The sequence below is a fragment of the Otolemur garnettii genome, unplaced genomic scaffold (genome assembly GCF_000181295.1).
Source record: "Otolemur garnettii isolate 467f Iridium unplaced genomic scaffold, OtoGar3 scaffold00066, whole genome shotgun sequence".
In the NCBI taxonomy this organism is placed as follows: domain Eukaryota; kingdom Metazoa; phylum Chordata; class Mammalia; order Primates; family Galagidae; genus Otolemur; species Otolemur garnettii.
In genome coordinates, this window is record NW_003852461.1 from 7886774 (window position 1) to 7903372 (window position 16599).

Genomic DNA, 16599 nt, shown 5'->3' on the forward strand with positions numbered 1-16599 from the left:
AACTTTTTGCATGGCGTCTGTGTTCAAACCCACGAGTTTAACAGTCCCGGGAGGGAGAACGCTCATTAATCTCCGCCTTCCTTTCTCCAGCGGGCCCCCCCCCCAATCCGGGTGAATCTTCTGTGTGAAATGATTCCCCACCACCCCCGCTCCTGAATACCATAGGACTGAAGCTGCACAAAGTTTGCAGGCTTGTGTGCATAATTACCTCTGCCGACGGATCTATTCCCACAGAAAGCTTCGTGGGAGAGATTACAATGCTTTGAGCCTTACCGCATTTCAGAGGGGGAAAAAAAAGTTACCTAGGAGGTCTGATTTTTCAAAATTTGCATACATGCAAATGTGCCGCTCGGCCTCCTCCTCGGTTCCCTCCGTGCCCACGCAGTGGCCCGGGGGTACAGGGCAACCTGGCAAAGTTGCCCAAGTCCTCCGCCGAGGTCCGCGAAGGTCTGCGGCGGGGGTGGGGGGATGGGGACAAGGAAAAGTAGTTTTGTTTGCTTAAGCACATCCTGTGGCAGCCTATAGCCGCCCGGAGTACAGACTGTAACTGCTCCTCACTGCGCTACCCAGTAATGAGCTGAGCGGGGAGGGGGCGGGGGGGGCCGGGGAGCGAGCGGGAGAGCGAGCGAGCGAGCGAGCGAGACGGCGAGGGAGCGAGCGAGCGAGGCAGCGAGCGTGAGCGGCCGCGGAGACTCCGGACCCGGCTGGCCGCGCGGCGCCGCAGCCGCCCCCTCCCCCACCCACCCCTCCCGGCGGCGGCGCGAGCGGGCGGCGGCCGTGCGGTGCGGTGCAGAGCGGAGGCGCAGGCGGGCGCGCGGGCAGCTCGCGGGCACCCGGCCGGGCGGCGCGGGCGCGGGAAAGGGTGCGCTATGCCTTTAACGCCCGCGTGCCGGAGACATGTATAGTGGAGTGTAGGGAAACTCTAGGCGGGGTTAAAGTTCAGCGCGTGGAGCGGCAGTAGCGCTGGCTGGCTGCAGTTGAGCCGAGTTGGAAATGTGAACGCAAGAAGCAGGCTTGATTTTTTTTTTTCTCCCCCTTCTCTCTCTCTCTCCCTTTCTCCCTCTTTCTCCTCTCTCACCCACACTCACGCACACCTCCAAACCGCACACCCAGACGCACACGCACACCCCGGCGCCCGGCAGTTATGTATTCTCCGCTCTGTCTCACCCAGGTAAGCAGCTGTTTGGGTGCGGGGGCTGGGGGCCCGGGTGGCGGGGGCAGGTCTGGGCTGGGCAGGGGGGACCGCGCAGCGTCGCGCCGGCAGGGCCTGGGGCTTGTGTCTCGGTGTGTGCCCGTGTCTGCTCGTGTTTCTGTGTGTGTGCGCGCGTGTGCCCGCAAAGGGGGGGGGAGAAATACAGCTTTAAGAAAGTAACTTTGTTTCCATGCGGGTGCATTCCTCTTGCACGGCCATTTGTGTGGGCACATGGCTAATGGCGCCCTCTTATTAATGCGTTAATTAATATCGGGGCGACGGACTGCGGAACGGCGGTGTTTTGGGCCGCCCCGCACGTGTTTCGGCGCGGATGCAGCCCATGACACGCTGAAATCTGGACTCAGCGTTTCTGCCCCGGAGAGCAGGGTTCCTGGAGTTCCGCGGCGCCCGGGGAGGGGGCCGCCGACGGCGCCCACCGCGCGCCCCGCACGCTCGGGCCGGCTGCAGCCCCCGGTGCGGGGAGACCCGGTGCCTGCGCCCACGGCCCGCTCCCCGGAGCCCGCGCCGCCGCAGCCCCGCGCAGCTCCCCGAACTCTTACTTTTGTTTATTGTTTGTCAGCCTTCGGGGTCCGGTCGCGGGAGGGACCCGGGCCACAGTCTCGGCCCCGGCCCGGAGAGCGCCCCTGGGACGGAGGCAGGCGGCGGCGAGACCGGCGGAGCGGGCTGCGGGGACGCGCGTCCCACTGCGCCGGCCGGGTGGAGCCTGCGTCCTCGCCGCTCGCTGCCGGCCCGCTCGCTCTCCCCGAGTGAAAGTTTCGGGGCCGGGACGAGCCCCCGCTGCGCAGGGCGGCGAGCGGCGGAGGCCGCGGCCAGGCAGCTCCGGGCGGAGTGTGGGGCTCCCGGCCGCGAGCCCGAGCGGCGGCCCAGGCCGGACGCGGCTCCCCCCGCCCCCCCCCCCCCCCCCCCCCGCCGCCGCCGCCACCGCGCGACTCCGGCCGCTCTGCGCGCAGCACTGGGGCAACTTTTCCTCCGACACAACTCGGCGGAGCGTGGGGCTCCCGCGCCCTCCGCCCCTCCTTCCCGTGCCTTCCCGGTCCATCCCTCCCTTGTCTGCACCACCCCCAGGCAAAATATTGCTCCTTCGCCACTCCAAATCTGGCCTCTTTTGAATGCATTATTTATTTTCTTTGACTAAAAGGCATGAAGTCGAAGTGATTTTGCGGAAAGAATTTTTTTTTTTTTTTGACAAAAAGTGTGAACCAACATTCTGCTTTGGAACGTCGCGATCTAACCATTAATCAACCTTCGTGACGATATATGCTTCAAATAAAATGTTTATTCACCACTCCCTTAACAAAAAGGCTACCACTTCATGCTTTCGTTTAGCAGGAGATAACGGTTTAACCGGAATACTTTACGGGAGGCTAAAAAGTATCAGCCGTTGTCTCTCTGCTGTCCAGATTCTGGATTTATTTCTCACATGACAGCCCTTCTTATTGCAATATCTAACAGTAATAATACCAGCTATTTCATCTCAGAAGACTGTTAAGTGCATCTTTTACGTTGAAATGGTCTGTTTGGGATTTAGGCCTAACAGTAATAATGGATAGCAGTTGCTTTTTGTTATTGTAAAAGTTTTTTTTTTTTTTCCTAACAAACTTCCAAAGTTCCTTATTTTAGTAACTTGTGGAAGTAAGGAATGAAACTTTTCCAACCACTTCTGGCAAGATTCACAATTGCATATGGATAAGATGCAAAGTGTAAGATAATTTGAATGAATTACGGTATACAGTGAAAATGCTGAGATTCAGAGGCTGAAGTTCTAGCTGGCAGAAGTTTGCAACATGTAGAACTTGTAGATAATACCAGTTTGCTGCAGGAGAGGGAAAGGGCCTTACTAACAGAGATATTGGTTATATATTGGTTCTCAAGTGAGCTCTGAAAAGATAAATGTATATTTTTGGATTGTACATATGTGAGGTTACCTGTGTATCCATGCAGGCCCAGGGCATAGTCAGGTATTCAATAAAGTTGGGTTCTCTTGGTTCAAAAGCTGTTATCACATTAAGAGAGTTTTGGGGGGTTCCCCCCCTTTTTCTCCCTCTTTCATATTTGGCAGTGTTGATTGATGCATTCACTGGGCCTTCTTCTGAAAACATCACAAAGAGAAACGCTTATTTAGTGTAACAGTTTGTGAACAAAATGTACAATAAATAGTGAATGAGGGCTCATATATTTTATGGGTTCTTCTTTTAAAAATTGATTTACAATTTATTTAACTTGCTGAAATATTTATAATGCTTTAGAGCCAGTTTTAGAAAGAAAAACTTAGGTAGTTTATTGCTCATTAAAAAAAAGATGTAGTAAGAACAGCGATAAAAAGTATTCTAAATGAAAGAATAAACTCCATTTAACTTGTATGCAATTTTTAAAAACTTTACCAAGAAAAGGCTAGACATCTTGTTTCAATCCAGGATGAGCATATCAACCAAATCATGTATTGGCCATCTGATGATATCCTAGCAGAATGTTATAGGTAAACATTGAAAAGAAGTAGTTTCTAGAAATTTTAGCATTCAGAGGTTCTGAAGCTTGGCTGACTTTCAAACAGATCAATGTTTAAGATGCTGATTCAAAGTAATACCACTTTGGAAATAGGTTTTCAGGTTTAATTTTGTTGGTGGCCTATAACTTTCTCACCAAGTACATATGTAAAATATTCTTTATTTTCTCTTGAATATTTTGAAATATTACTTAGCTTATGGTGATATGTTCAGCAACATGATTTATGAAGGCTTGCTATCTTTTTTTTTTTTTTTTTAGCTCCTCAGTTATGCTGTCACGGACGTTTCTTACAAGCTAATCCTATTCCTTACTTTTGATATTTTGGAATATTTTTAATCACGAATTGAGAAAAATATATTAGAAAAAACCCTAACACTTTAATTGTACATGTGAGTGAAGTTATTAAAATATTGTGTACTTTATTGGCACATTCTTGAAACCTTTAGGGAGTAATACGTTTTAAATACTTTTGATGCAAAATGGGGGACTTAGATTATTCTTACTGACTAGTCGACATAGTTGGCCTTGTTTAAGGATTTTTATGGTGAGATATATGGGCATTTGGTTGGCAGGTAAACAAAATCCTTTTGAACACAAATGTGTGCAGTTCGAAGTTTTTTAAGAAGCATTTTGGGAGTATCTTTGAACACTTTAAATGCTATTTTAGAATGTTTATTTTAAATGTTTATTAACATTAATCAAGCTTTTAAGTAAGATAACATTTTAACGTAGATGTGAATTGTTTGGAGCTAAGTTATCCTTTGTATTGTAAAATGTGGCTGAGACTTTCAGATGAAATCTTTTTTTGGTGAAAGCTCACTTTATAGTTTAAGGTAGTCTCCAAAAGTTCTTTGCATAATACCACAAAGCCTTGGTCTCCAGCATGTGCTGTATATATGATAAAATCAGTCAATGTGAAGTTCTGTCTCAAACCTAAAATTTATGTATTTTAGGGTATTTTAAGGATGAGCTCAGAATTTAGAAATGTTTAAATGCTTTGTGTCATGGCGTAAACTTTCCCAGATTAACTGTGACTTGCCATTTCCCTTTTTTAAAGTATTGGAATAAGACGTATTCTCAAATATCAAACATATAAAAAACGTTAATGGTTTATGGTAAGGAATAATATAATTCTTGTATTTTTCTCTATTGTCCCTCCATGTAAATAAGGCATATGTGTTATGAAAACTGCCTCCCTTTCTCTTGGATTCTTTTATTGAAAAATGGCAGTTTCAAAGCTAAATTTGAAATACAGAACCTGAAATTTGTGCAGAAAGGATGGAAAACATCAATTATGGAGTGATTTATTATGTGTTATGTACTTTCAAAAACTGAGTCATATGCGATGTTTAAATGATTGATTGTAATTTGCAAAATTTTAGTGGACTTGATTACTAAAATATTTGACCAATTTTAACCCTCTCAGTTTACATTTGAACGTTAAAAAAATTAATAATTATTTTAATAGCAACAATATTTTGGAGATTATAGTTACTTGTGCCTTGAAAGGATGTAAACACACTGAAGCAGAATGCATATTTTATAAAATTTGTCTGCTCTACAGCCTTTATCAAAAAGTCATCAAACACCTCTTTGGTTTTCTCATCCTCATTTACTTGAAAGTAAATAATCTATCTTTTGGAGAGGGAGTTCTGTGGCAGGAGTTACGTAACATCAGCGTGGTTTAGTTAATCAAAAGTTGTATGTACTACAAAAGCCTGGTAGAGGTTAATTTTAATTTTTTAATTTTTTAATTTATATTTCCCAAGAAAATGTCACCTAGAAGATTCAAATACTTTGAGTAAAATAAAAAGAAAAATTTAAATACTTTCAATTTTATTTTAATATTACTTGAATTTTCATAGGCCATCATGAGAGTTTTCCTGGTATCTTAGAAACATTGAATATTCCAGGTTCTCTGTTTCTCAGTGAGGAAAAAAAAAACCCTAAAGTACTATTTTTAAAAGGTTAAATAATCTGGTTTTTAGGCATGATTATTGCCAAAGGCATTTCACAATCCTATCAGTAAATTAAATGTGCTGTGTTGTAACAGTGTTGTCACAATGACCATTCTGTTTAATGTCTGGCATGTGCGATTTTCTGGGGTTTTTTTTTTTTTGGTTTTTTTGTTTCATTCCTATAGTATCAGCAATTGTGTCTTGGACATAGGTTTGGGTTTTTTTTTTTTTTTGGCCTAATATCAGATTTATCCCTTCTTTTGTATATGGATCTGCAAAATTTTTCTAAGTTTCTGACTAAAAAAATTTTGTATAAATATACTATTTAAAGGAGGAATAAAGATATTACCAACATGAATAAGAAGCAGATCAGAGTCAACATGGACTATTTTTAGAGGGAAAGCCTTTGTTTTCATTGATTGTGGAGATGATTTTTGCTCCTAGACTTCCATAAACATTGACTGGCATCTAGATGTTTGGGGTTTGCCAATCTGGCGGCTGGGCCCTGGCTGTACTACAAGTGGTGAGGTCAAGGCTGGGACAAAATTAGATATGCTTTCCTTGAAATAGGGTTAAGATTATATATTGTTATAAGCATTTGGATAAACTTCACTTACTATGTCAAGCACTGAGGAACCAGGCCTGACAGCAGAAGCTGGTGTACTTGGGTGAACACATCAAAACATTATTATTTTTTTTTAATTTTAGCCATTTTTTTTTCTTTCTGATCATGAGAAATGACACCCATAGATTCTCTTGCCCCCACCTCAGCCCACTGATAGGAATCCTGTGCACGATTTTGGTAGCAGAGTGTTTGAATCGAATTTCAAATGGAACGAGACATCTTTCTTTTTTTTTTTTTTAAAGGAACCATCTAAAGCAAAGTCGCTGTCTTTCGTTTTCATTCTATTCACGTTTTTATTGTTCTTCATCTCCCCAGGATGAATTTCATCCTTTCATCGAAGCACTTCTGCCCCACGTCCGAGCCTTCGCCTACACATGGTTCAACCTGCAGGCCCGAAAACGAAAATACTTCAAAAAACACGAAAAACGTATGTCGAAAGAAGAAGAGAGAGCCGTGAAGGATGAATTGCTAAGTGAAAAACCGGAGGTCAAGCAGAAGTGGGCATCTCGACTTCTGGCAAAGTTACGCAAAGACATCCGCCCGGAGTACCGAGAGGATTTTGTTCTTACAGTTACAGGGAAGAAACCTCCATGCTGTGTTCTTTCCAACCCAGACCAGAAAGGCAAGATGCGAAGAATTGACTGCCTCCGCCAGGCAGATAAAGTCTGGAGGTTGGACCTTGTCATGGTGATTTTGTTTAAAGGTATTCCGCTGGAAAGTACTGATGGTGAGCGCCTTGTAAAGTCCCCACAGTGCTCTAATCCAGGGCTCTGTGTCCAGCCCCATCACATAGGGGTTTCTGTTAAGGAACTCGATTTATATTTGGCATACTTTGTGCATGCAGCAGGTAAGTGCAATGGTGAGAACCCCTTCCACTCTCTTGCGTGTTTTCCTTTCCTGATGGCCTTGGTATATGCTGGATCATTCCGGAACTCCCCACGTTGCAGGCTGTGTACAGAAAGCCAGGGTGGTTTCAAAGATAAACCAGAGTCAGAGTGGCCTGTAGCCCCCGTGTCCGAGGTGCCACCTTCATTCAGGTGGAAGAGCATGCCTTTGAGAGAATTCTCACTAAGTACAGTTCTTTTGGTAAGTAGTGTTTGCAGCGGTGTTGGTGATCAGACATGTGATATGTTTAAATCACATTTTTTTGATGACGGCTGAGAGAAGTCTCATGGAAACCTTTGCCATAAAGAGGGTATTTTAACTGACAAGTGATCTAGTTAAGAAGCATTTTGTTTGGTATTGAGGCAATATTTTTAGTTGCTTTTCTGCTGGGAGAGTTTTTAACCCATTGGGGCCTCTTGAACTCCTTGCCAATTAAGAAGTTTAAGGTAAGATTACTATTGAATTACTGATCATTTATGAAGGAAGATTAATCAAATTAATCTACAGATTTAGCAGCTTTGTATTTAGGAATTCTTACCGTTGGCTCAGATAGCTAAGGGAAACGAACCAACCAACTCTTTAACTGATGGAAAAGTTAATACCAAAAGGAACTGACCTATCTAGCGCTTGAACATTGAGAAATTGCTGTTGGTAATTGATGTAGTGAGTTGCTTTATTATAAAATTTTTAATTTTTTTTTCCCAAGGTGTGTTGATTTGTACATGGTTCAGGATTTAGAGTAGCGATCAGGATTAAACTATTGAGGACTGGATAAAATAATGCACTTTTACTTTGTTCCTTTCTTCTTGTTTTAGACAAAAGACCCATTGTGTTCTGGGAAAGCTCGGGTCTTGTGTAACTTGTTGACTTTTTATACGTACATATCGGTCTTGCTGGATACCTTCATGGCAGTTACTTGAACCAGATGGAAGAAAGAAGGTTGTGGGCTCCCACTAGTCGATTGTTTGGGGGCATATATATTAAGGCGTTTTGTCCACAAAGGAGAGAGATGTCAAATCAATGCTGCACTGTTTTTCAAAACATTTTAGTTATTTTTTAAAGAAGTCAGCTGGTAGCCCATTTTATTTTTCTCAATATGTGATTTAGAAGGAGAACTTGCGTTATTTATCTGCCCTTACAATGGAAACTGGAGAAATTCCTTTGCAAACATGTCACACCATCATTTGCATTCTGTTGCAATAAATATTTTAGAGGATGTGATTGATCTGTTTAAGTATTTCAGATATTGGGGTTTTTGAAAATGTATACTTCATTATAAGAATTGCCTGTTGCTTTAGCGCTGGCAGCAAAAATGAAAAGGCGGCACCTGTCCCGTGACGTCCAAACAGGAGCAGGGGGCCCTTCCTTCACCTCCTTTTCAATCCCATTGTTAATTTGTTCCGTCTACTGAAACAGCAAAGTTAAAAAATCTCCTAATCTCTTTGCATATGGTAGTTCGGCAAGGTGTGGAAAAAAGTGTGAGTATCACGAGTGTTTTCAAGGAGTACGCTTTGAGATTTTGTGTTTATCTTTTAGACACTTAAGAAATATAATTGATGAGTTACAGTGAATACTATAATTTACCAACATAGAAACTTGAGGGGGCCAGCAGCACCACATCAGATCGTGATGTGTGCTTCCTCCCGAGATCACTTCAAACTGAAACAGCTGTGCAGTTTTCATCGGCATAAGCAGTATCCCTTCTAAGTTTTTGACTTAAGCATTTTCCTTAGATTTAAGGAAATGCAACTTTTCTAGCCATTCTGATTACATGCATTCTGTTTTGTTGGTGTTGGTTTGTTATTATGCTATTGTTCAGGATCCTTGAGCTGACACTGCGGCTGTTGTTGTTGTTATAATACCGGGAAGGTTTAGGTTGGTTAAATGACATTTAGAGGGTTGTGTAGGAGAGTTAGCACCCTTATTGCTTATGAAAGATTTATGGACAGCAACATGGATCAGACTACCTTTCGGTTTGGTTTTCCTGACGTAGCCCAGAATCCCTTGTAGTGCCTGAATACCAGCCAAGTATTTGGCCACTGGTTTTCACAGGACCGAAATAATGGCTACTTCTCTGTGGGTGCAACAGGAAGACTGTAACAGAAAATATTAAAGGCCTTTTTCTGAAAATATTGCACATTTGATTTAAGAGATTTGGAGACCCGTTATTTGTGGAAAGGAAGCTGCCAGTATAAATAAGAGGTGCATTGGTCAACTCACATACAACTGACTTGACAAGCATCTGTTATAATACTGAAGATTTGTAAACACTAAACAATGTTTTTACCTCCTTAAAAGTTTTGAGAACTTGCCAGTATTGGCAAGAGGCAGAGACTCTGAAACGTGCTTCAAGATACACGCCAAAACATTGTGGCCTTTTCACCTATAATGTGTTTTTTCTCTCTTTCCTTTAAAACGTATTTTTTTTCTTCCACAATGCCCTTTTCCCCCCTCCATGACCACAGAAATTGAAATCTTCTCTTCCTTCTAAAAATATGTACAATAATTTTTGTTTCATGCCTAGCCCTTTTCTTTGGTAGGAAGTTGAAACCTTAGAATGTGTACGTAAATACTGGAAACAAATGCAGAAAAGCAGAGGTGTTTTATTCTGAGACTTAACTGGGATGCTACAAATATAATACATGAATTACGTTTCATTTTTTTTCCTCTAAATCCAGTGGTATTAGAACTGTGTGATTTTTGTGGCTAATCAACAGTAACAAATATAATAAAAGCAAAGTGATTCCATAAGCTCGAGAATTTCATTTTGTTAAAAATATAAAAGAACAAAACCACGTCGTGCCCTTAATTTGGTCTCGTTTGACTAGTTCTTCCCATGTGTCCTGTGACAACTTGGAGATACTATGGTATTATGGCAAATGGTTTTCTTTGTGGGTGTGTAACAGTAAAGCTAATTTATGGCCAGTCTTTACCAGATGATCAGTATCAGAATCTACAATATACCCGGCACGTGGCAAGGTCACAATTTAAGTTGTTAAGGTCATAACCTTAGCCACCAGGCATTTGACCTTTTAGATAAAGTTAACCTTTGTTCATTAGTAGGCGCTCAACCGAGAACTTTCTGGAGAGTTTTTTTTTTTTTTTTTAAACTGCTTCTGTATAACTTCTGGTAATGTAATCAGATTCCAGAAAGATTTGTAGCTGAGGTACTTAAATTTTGTAAGGGGTTAGATTTTTCAAGGACTCATTTCTTGGGTAGAGGTACGTTGATGGGTTTAGGGCACAGGACGACGGCGTCACAGTTTATATTTGCTTGCGTAAAGAATAAAACTAAAAACTTTTAAACTAAAATTAAACAAATGAATTTATATTAAATCCAACTCATTTTCAGGTGGCATTAGGCCCAAAGCTTACTCACCAGGAGCCCCCTTCACTTTTTGCAGATGAGGAATTTTCTAAGATTGGATGTTTTTTAGATGTCTTAAAATTCGCTTTGAAAGACTGGTAAGTGACCAGAATTTGTCAGGTAATTGGTGAAATTGTTAATCAGCCAGTGACAAAGCAAGCGGCTGTTGCCCTAATGGCAATATGAGTACTTGCTAATTTTAAGGGAGAAAAGTGAACACTTTTCCACAGTGATCTCTTAGTACACTAGTTTCTGATTACTTCCATGATACCCCATCATGACCTTTTTTGAATTTTGCTTGGACAAGGAATAGCAAAAGTCCCAACAACTGAAGCAGCTGTCTTGGAAGCTTGGTACCTGTCCAGTAAACCTGTACAACAGTGTAACTGATTACCATATTGTTTACTTAATTATGCTGTTGCAAATGCTCATTTTGAATTATTAGATTCCTGCTAGTTTTGCTCTGATCTGCTCCGTGTTATTTTCTCTCACCCAAAAGAGAGCTGCTCCCATTCAGGTGCGTTTTCGTTTCATTTTGGCGGTGTGATTGCCATTCCTTCATATAGTAATAGAGTGAGCCGTGCTATGCAGATAGACCAGATGGTCATGTTGACAGATTGAGAATTCACTTCCCACTGCTTCAGAGCAGGTGTAAGATTAGGAGTGTCTGTGTATGAGTGTGTGTGCTTCGTGTGCATGTGGGCACACCCAGGCGTCAAGCACAGTGCTGTTTGAGCAGTGAGAATGGTTTCTTGTTTTAAAAGCTTATACTTTAAAATGCAGTATACCTGCATCTATAAGGTTATCAGTATACATAGAATCATTATGGTAAAGTTTTAAAAATGAATCATCTTAGATTGTTACAGCTTATAATTTGATGCAAATTAATTATGATAATGTCTTAATTTTTAGGTAACTTACATCAGTTCTCAGCAGTAAAACTAATGCATATCTAAAATGCATTTGACGTGCAGGGGTGTGTATGTGTATGTTTATGCTGAAGTCTAGGGCTATGTGTGATGTGATTCAACTTCTACACTACTTTAATGAACTCCCTTATAGAGAATTTTCAGTTAGTGCCTGTGATTTATAGTAATAAAATGTGTTTGGAAAAATAAGGGGTAGGACCAATATGCAGTAATATTTTACAATTAAGAGAGTAAATACCACCTTATCTCAGATTCCAACTCTGACCTTAAACTAAGATGAAGGTAGATTTTTGTGGCTGACTGATCTACTGTAAATTAGTAGTACTCACATATGCATGGATTTTTGGAAATCTTTCATCTTTTAATTCTTCAAATTGGATAGCACTAGCAGTCAATAAGTGTCAAGTAAATATGGCTTTCGTATCCTTGAGTGTTTTCTGTGTAACTTGAGGATAGTAACAATATCCTTTATCTAGAATGTAGTAACAAAATCCTTTCTGTAGAATGCAGTGAAAAGGATGGAAGTTCAGAAGGCAGAGAGTGTATGGAAACCGGGAGATGTAGTCGTTGCCGAGTGAACATCTGAGAAGGAGTCGGCTCGTTTATGGCTAGAGGTTGAGTGTGTTGGTAGGAAGATTTCCCAGCGCTGCTGGCGAGGATGGGCCTCGTCTTCCTTCCCACCCAGTGATGAATAGCATTAATTTAAACCTATTTAGGGCTAGTGTGGGAGAAACCACAGCCTTTGTTGTGGTCACTGCTGTACACAGTAGGACTGGGTGTTTCACTTGGTTAAGGCCTCAAGCTGCTTCCAGAGGACGCAGAACAGCCTGTCAGCTTTTTAAATCTTACACAGAAGCAGCAACAATCCTAATTGCTCACAAATGTCAATATAGATTATTGAAGACAATTTTGAGGCTTAGAAGAGCAGAAAAAACATAAAATACAAATTGAGCCCAGTGACTGTGCTGAACACCACTTTATTACTATTCCAGCAATAACTTCCCCAGGGTTACTTGGGGGTTAGGACTTGCTTTTATATGAAGCAAGTTTTATATATATAAACAGTAAACTCTTGAAGGGTGGGTGGGGGAAGGAAGAAGTCAGGTGGAGGTGGAAGGGAGTGAATGAACTGGGGTGCTTTGTGCAGAGAAACGTAAAACTGTGAACTTACTCACCCGTGGAGATGCTCTCGACATGCTTTGGTTTGAGTAATGACTATAAAGGGATCTTGGGCAGTAAGACACCAAGTGGAGAATTTTATGACCTGTCCTTTCATAATGTTTTGCATACCTTGTTTCAAATTAAAATACTGTTTGGGGCTTGGGAAGTTTCTGCTGAAGTTTTTTTGGGGAAAAGGTTCACAAAAATTCTTTGTAAAGTTTGGGAGTCCACTAGACGCTGTGGCACAGGTAAGGTAGGAAAAGGACTGCAGGGACGTTCTTATTGCTACCGTTTTGCCTTTTAAGTTGGTGACCCAAAGTACTGCCAACTTTCGGCTCCTTCTACTAAGACGAGTCTAAGATTCACATTATTGATCCAAACTTTGGTGTCCCTAACGCTAACAGAATTCTCTAACTCCTGCTTAGACAGAAATTATTTTTTCCCCTAAGTTTCCCCCAGACATTAGAAATCAATTTCTCATGTTTTGTTACGATAATTCTGCAGTGTGAAAGCATATTTCATCTAATGGAATTAGTCTTCTCCTCAGTGCTCTAGTTAAATAAACGTGGCTTATGAGGTGAAGAATTAAGTTCAACAAACAAAAAATTGTAGCGATTCTGTAGCAGAAGGCATTTTTGCTGTTCTGTTTGTCGAACAACCTGAATTAGTTAAAATTGAGAGAAAGAAGTTTATTTGTGTTACCTACTATGGCTAATCATGTTCTTCTTGTTAACACGTACCTTGGTGCTAACTCAAACCCAGAAATGGAAAGTGGAGATTGAGGTGGGTGGCACCCTGAGTGTTGGTGTGAGAACTTCCAGCTTGCTTCAGGTCTTTCTGATACTTCCCGAGTGGTAGATATTTTGGCTCTAGATTAGTTGGAAATGGACAAAAAGTGATGGAAGGAAGAAAGAAAGAAAGAAAGGAAGGAAGAGAAATAGCTTTCACTGAGTGTCTGTTCTGCAGCAGAAGAACAGCGAAGTTTGCCATAGACTGTGGCTGGCCCGGCCCCCTCGCCTTCCTCCCTCTCGTCCATTCACAGCAGTGTTACGAGTAAGTCGTGCGTTGTTCATTTGAAGTCCTGGCTGGCCTTGCTGCTTGGGCAGGTTCAGACCTGGGTCTTTGATTCCACATCCATTTTCTGTCCTTCCTTATGTCTTATTTTCTAGGGTTGGATGTCACTGAAAGGGCATCGCATACCTACCTTCAATTAGGGGGGGAAATAAAAAGCCAAAGTACAAACCCTTTCCCATGCAGGTATTTTCCTGTTGAGCGCAGGTCTTAGCCACAGAGTGATGCCACACTTAGGATTAGGAGAGAGGGAGATGGTCTTAGCCTGTCAGAGCTGGGTCAGAACGCGGAAACGACTGGTTCTTTCTTGCTTTTCGGATGTCGATTGTTAGTGAGCAGAGGCATCATGGCATAGGTTTAAGATGGTTTTTTTGTAAGATAAAGTTAGGTTAATTGGTTCTAGATGCTTTGGGAAGCCTTTGAGTATTAAGGTAAGCATTATTTTGAAAATACAATTTGTATGAATTAATAATTTACTATGCAGGCTTCTGTACCTATTTTCATATGCACAAGAAATGTGTATTTCTAACTTTCTTTAATAATTAGATTTTAAAATTTAAAATTTTCTCTCCCCCAAAAAGACGTTTTGGTTATGGCTTTGTATATAGGGTGCAAATTTTAGATTGTACACTATTTTAAATTGCACATGAACTTTACGGCCACCCTGCATAATCATTTCAAAGAAAGCAAATAATGTTTTGGGAAAAATTGGAATCTTATTAGTTTAGTATTTTTAAGATATTTAAACTAGAGAGAAAAAAAAATCGAAAATGGGGACACGTTTCATTTTAATGACCTTAAAGGACTGAGTCTTATTTTTTTCTCTTTAAACTTAGACAAAATTAGTTCTTAATGACTTTAGTCCAAAAACTCAGTCAACCTGATTTTTATCATTGTGTAATAAGTAGAAAGATGATCAACAAATATGGAATTTATGGCCTGTTAATTCATAATATACATATTAATAAATTCTTCTCAGGTTTATTTTAAAATAAGCTGCCAAACCAGACTGACAGTGAAACAGAAATATTTCTTTTTAAGAAATATCAGTGAATCTCACGGTTAATAATAGGGGGACAGAGTATCACTTGTGTTTGAACACTGAGGCCTGTGAATAAAAGTGATTTAGATTGGAAACAAAAGAGGGTTAGAATTAAAAAAATAGAACTCACACCCCATTGTGCGCTGGACCTGGTTCCATAGATGCCTCTTCCATTTTATGCCTCTGGTTAGGTATTTATAGCATCCCACACAACCTGTGAGTTTCCAGACACAGACCATAGCTAGAGTATATGTATTTATATAAAAAATTCAGCGGCTGTTTTAGAAATGTCCTATGGGTTAAAAAAGTGAGGTGAAATTCAAACATTTAAAAAAGGAATACTGTACTATTTAAAAATTTGTATGAGTGTCTGTGTAGCATCTGGCATTGTCAGGCTGTTGTCTTTGTTGATTTTATTTCCTTTGGTAATTTTGCCAGCCCGTGATTGGCTAGTACTTGGCGTTCACACTGCTGGAGAAGAAGTGTCAGTGGTGAATCATACAGCTTGATCTAAGTGGTAATTTTTAGTAGGGAAAGGTAGTGCCAGGGGGTAATAGGAACCACTGTGTCACAATATCAGTCCTCATTCAACGTTCAGAATTGGAGACATTATTTAATGTCAGAAATCCAGAACCGTCCCTTCTGTGTTGACGCGTGCTTGCCTCTTCCCCTTCCCATGTTGGAAGCATTTATAGTTCTGTGTAATTTAGTCTTAAAGGGATTATTTAATTTTAAGCTCCCACATAAAATGAATATTGTGCATACAGGATCCTATCATTGTCACTTTCAAGTATTTTATTGCCTTTCAAAGGAACTGACATGACACGTCCATAGGTTGACAAATTCCCATCAACTTCTGCGAAAATGTTGGCTGCAAAGGGGTAGAAGTCAAAGGAGGGCCATGGACAGATGGATTTCAGTGTTGAGATGACATCGGGCTCTTCTTCGTGGCATTTTTTAACATTCCAAATGAACGCGGGATGGGGCTGCTTCAAGGGCTTGCCGTAGAATGTGTAATGAAGAGACTGCGTTTCTGCGCTTTAACATCTGTACCCAACTATTAAGCAGAGTTGCGCGGGCTCTGATACAATAGCAGATTAGTAACAGAAATTTATAAATTCCTTTTATGCTGAACGCAATTCACAAATAATGTCACATATGAAAAATGTTGGTGGAAAACCGTACCTAAGAATATATTATCAAGTAATTGGGAGTTAACGTTAAGTGGGTTACCAGCATTTGAAGGGAAGCAAGGATTCCAGATCAGAATTGGGCACAAGCTTATTTGCATAAGAAACGATTGCATCTTTGTATGACTAAGATGAGATTTTTGCATGGATGCATGTCTTATAAAAATGGGTAAGTTACTGAAGTTTCTGATGGATTCATTTAGTTGGCCTTCCTTCCCCCTCTTCTTTCAGTTGGTAGAGGTCCTCTTTTGGAGAGTAGTTTCAAGTAACTTCCAAGAATGAAGTCTTTGTAGCAATGATGTTCAACAGCCTAACTATTGTGCGTTTCTGTTGGGGAAAGACAGTCATTGCAATACTTTTATTGTACGGCCTCTTAATACGTGACAAAGACTTTTATTAAGAATTCGTTTTTTCAAACGTCCTTTTAGAAGTCTCTCCCTCACCATGGCCAACCAAGAATTATAGTCCTTTAAAAAAGATTTACGTGGGGACAGCGCCTGTGAATCGGTGAATGGGGCATCAGCCCCATATACCAAGGGTGGGGGATTCGAACCCAGCCCCGGCCAAACTGCAACAAAAAATAGCTGAGTGTTGTGGTGGGTGCCTATAGTCCCAGCTATTTGGGAGGCTGAGGCAAGAGAATTGCCTAAGCC

At 41.3% G+C, this 16599-nt stretch overlaps 1 protein-coding gene across 1 annotated transcript in view; it reads left to right on the forward strand.

Annotated features, from left to right (window-relative positions):
- Window positions 1-623: 623 nt before the first annotated feature.
- Window positions 624-16599, forward strand: part of NFIA (nuclear factor I A) — a 381754-nt gene continuing 365778 nt past the window's right edge. Inside the window, exons 1-2 of the mRNA XM_023515101.1 lie at window positions 624-1171; window positions 6617-7148. Of these exons, the coding sequence (XP_023370869.1) occupies window positions 1145-1171; window positions 6617-7148 (559 nt within the window). The 5' untranslated portion in view covers window positions 624-1144. The remainder of the gene's footprint in view (window positions 1172-6616; window positions 7149-16599) is intronic.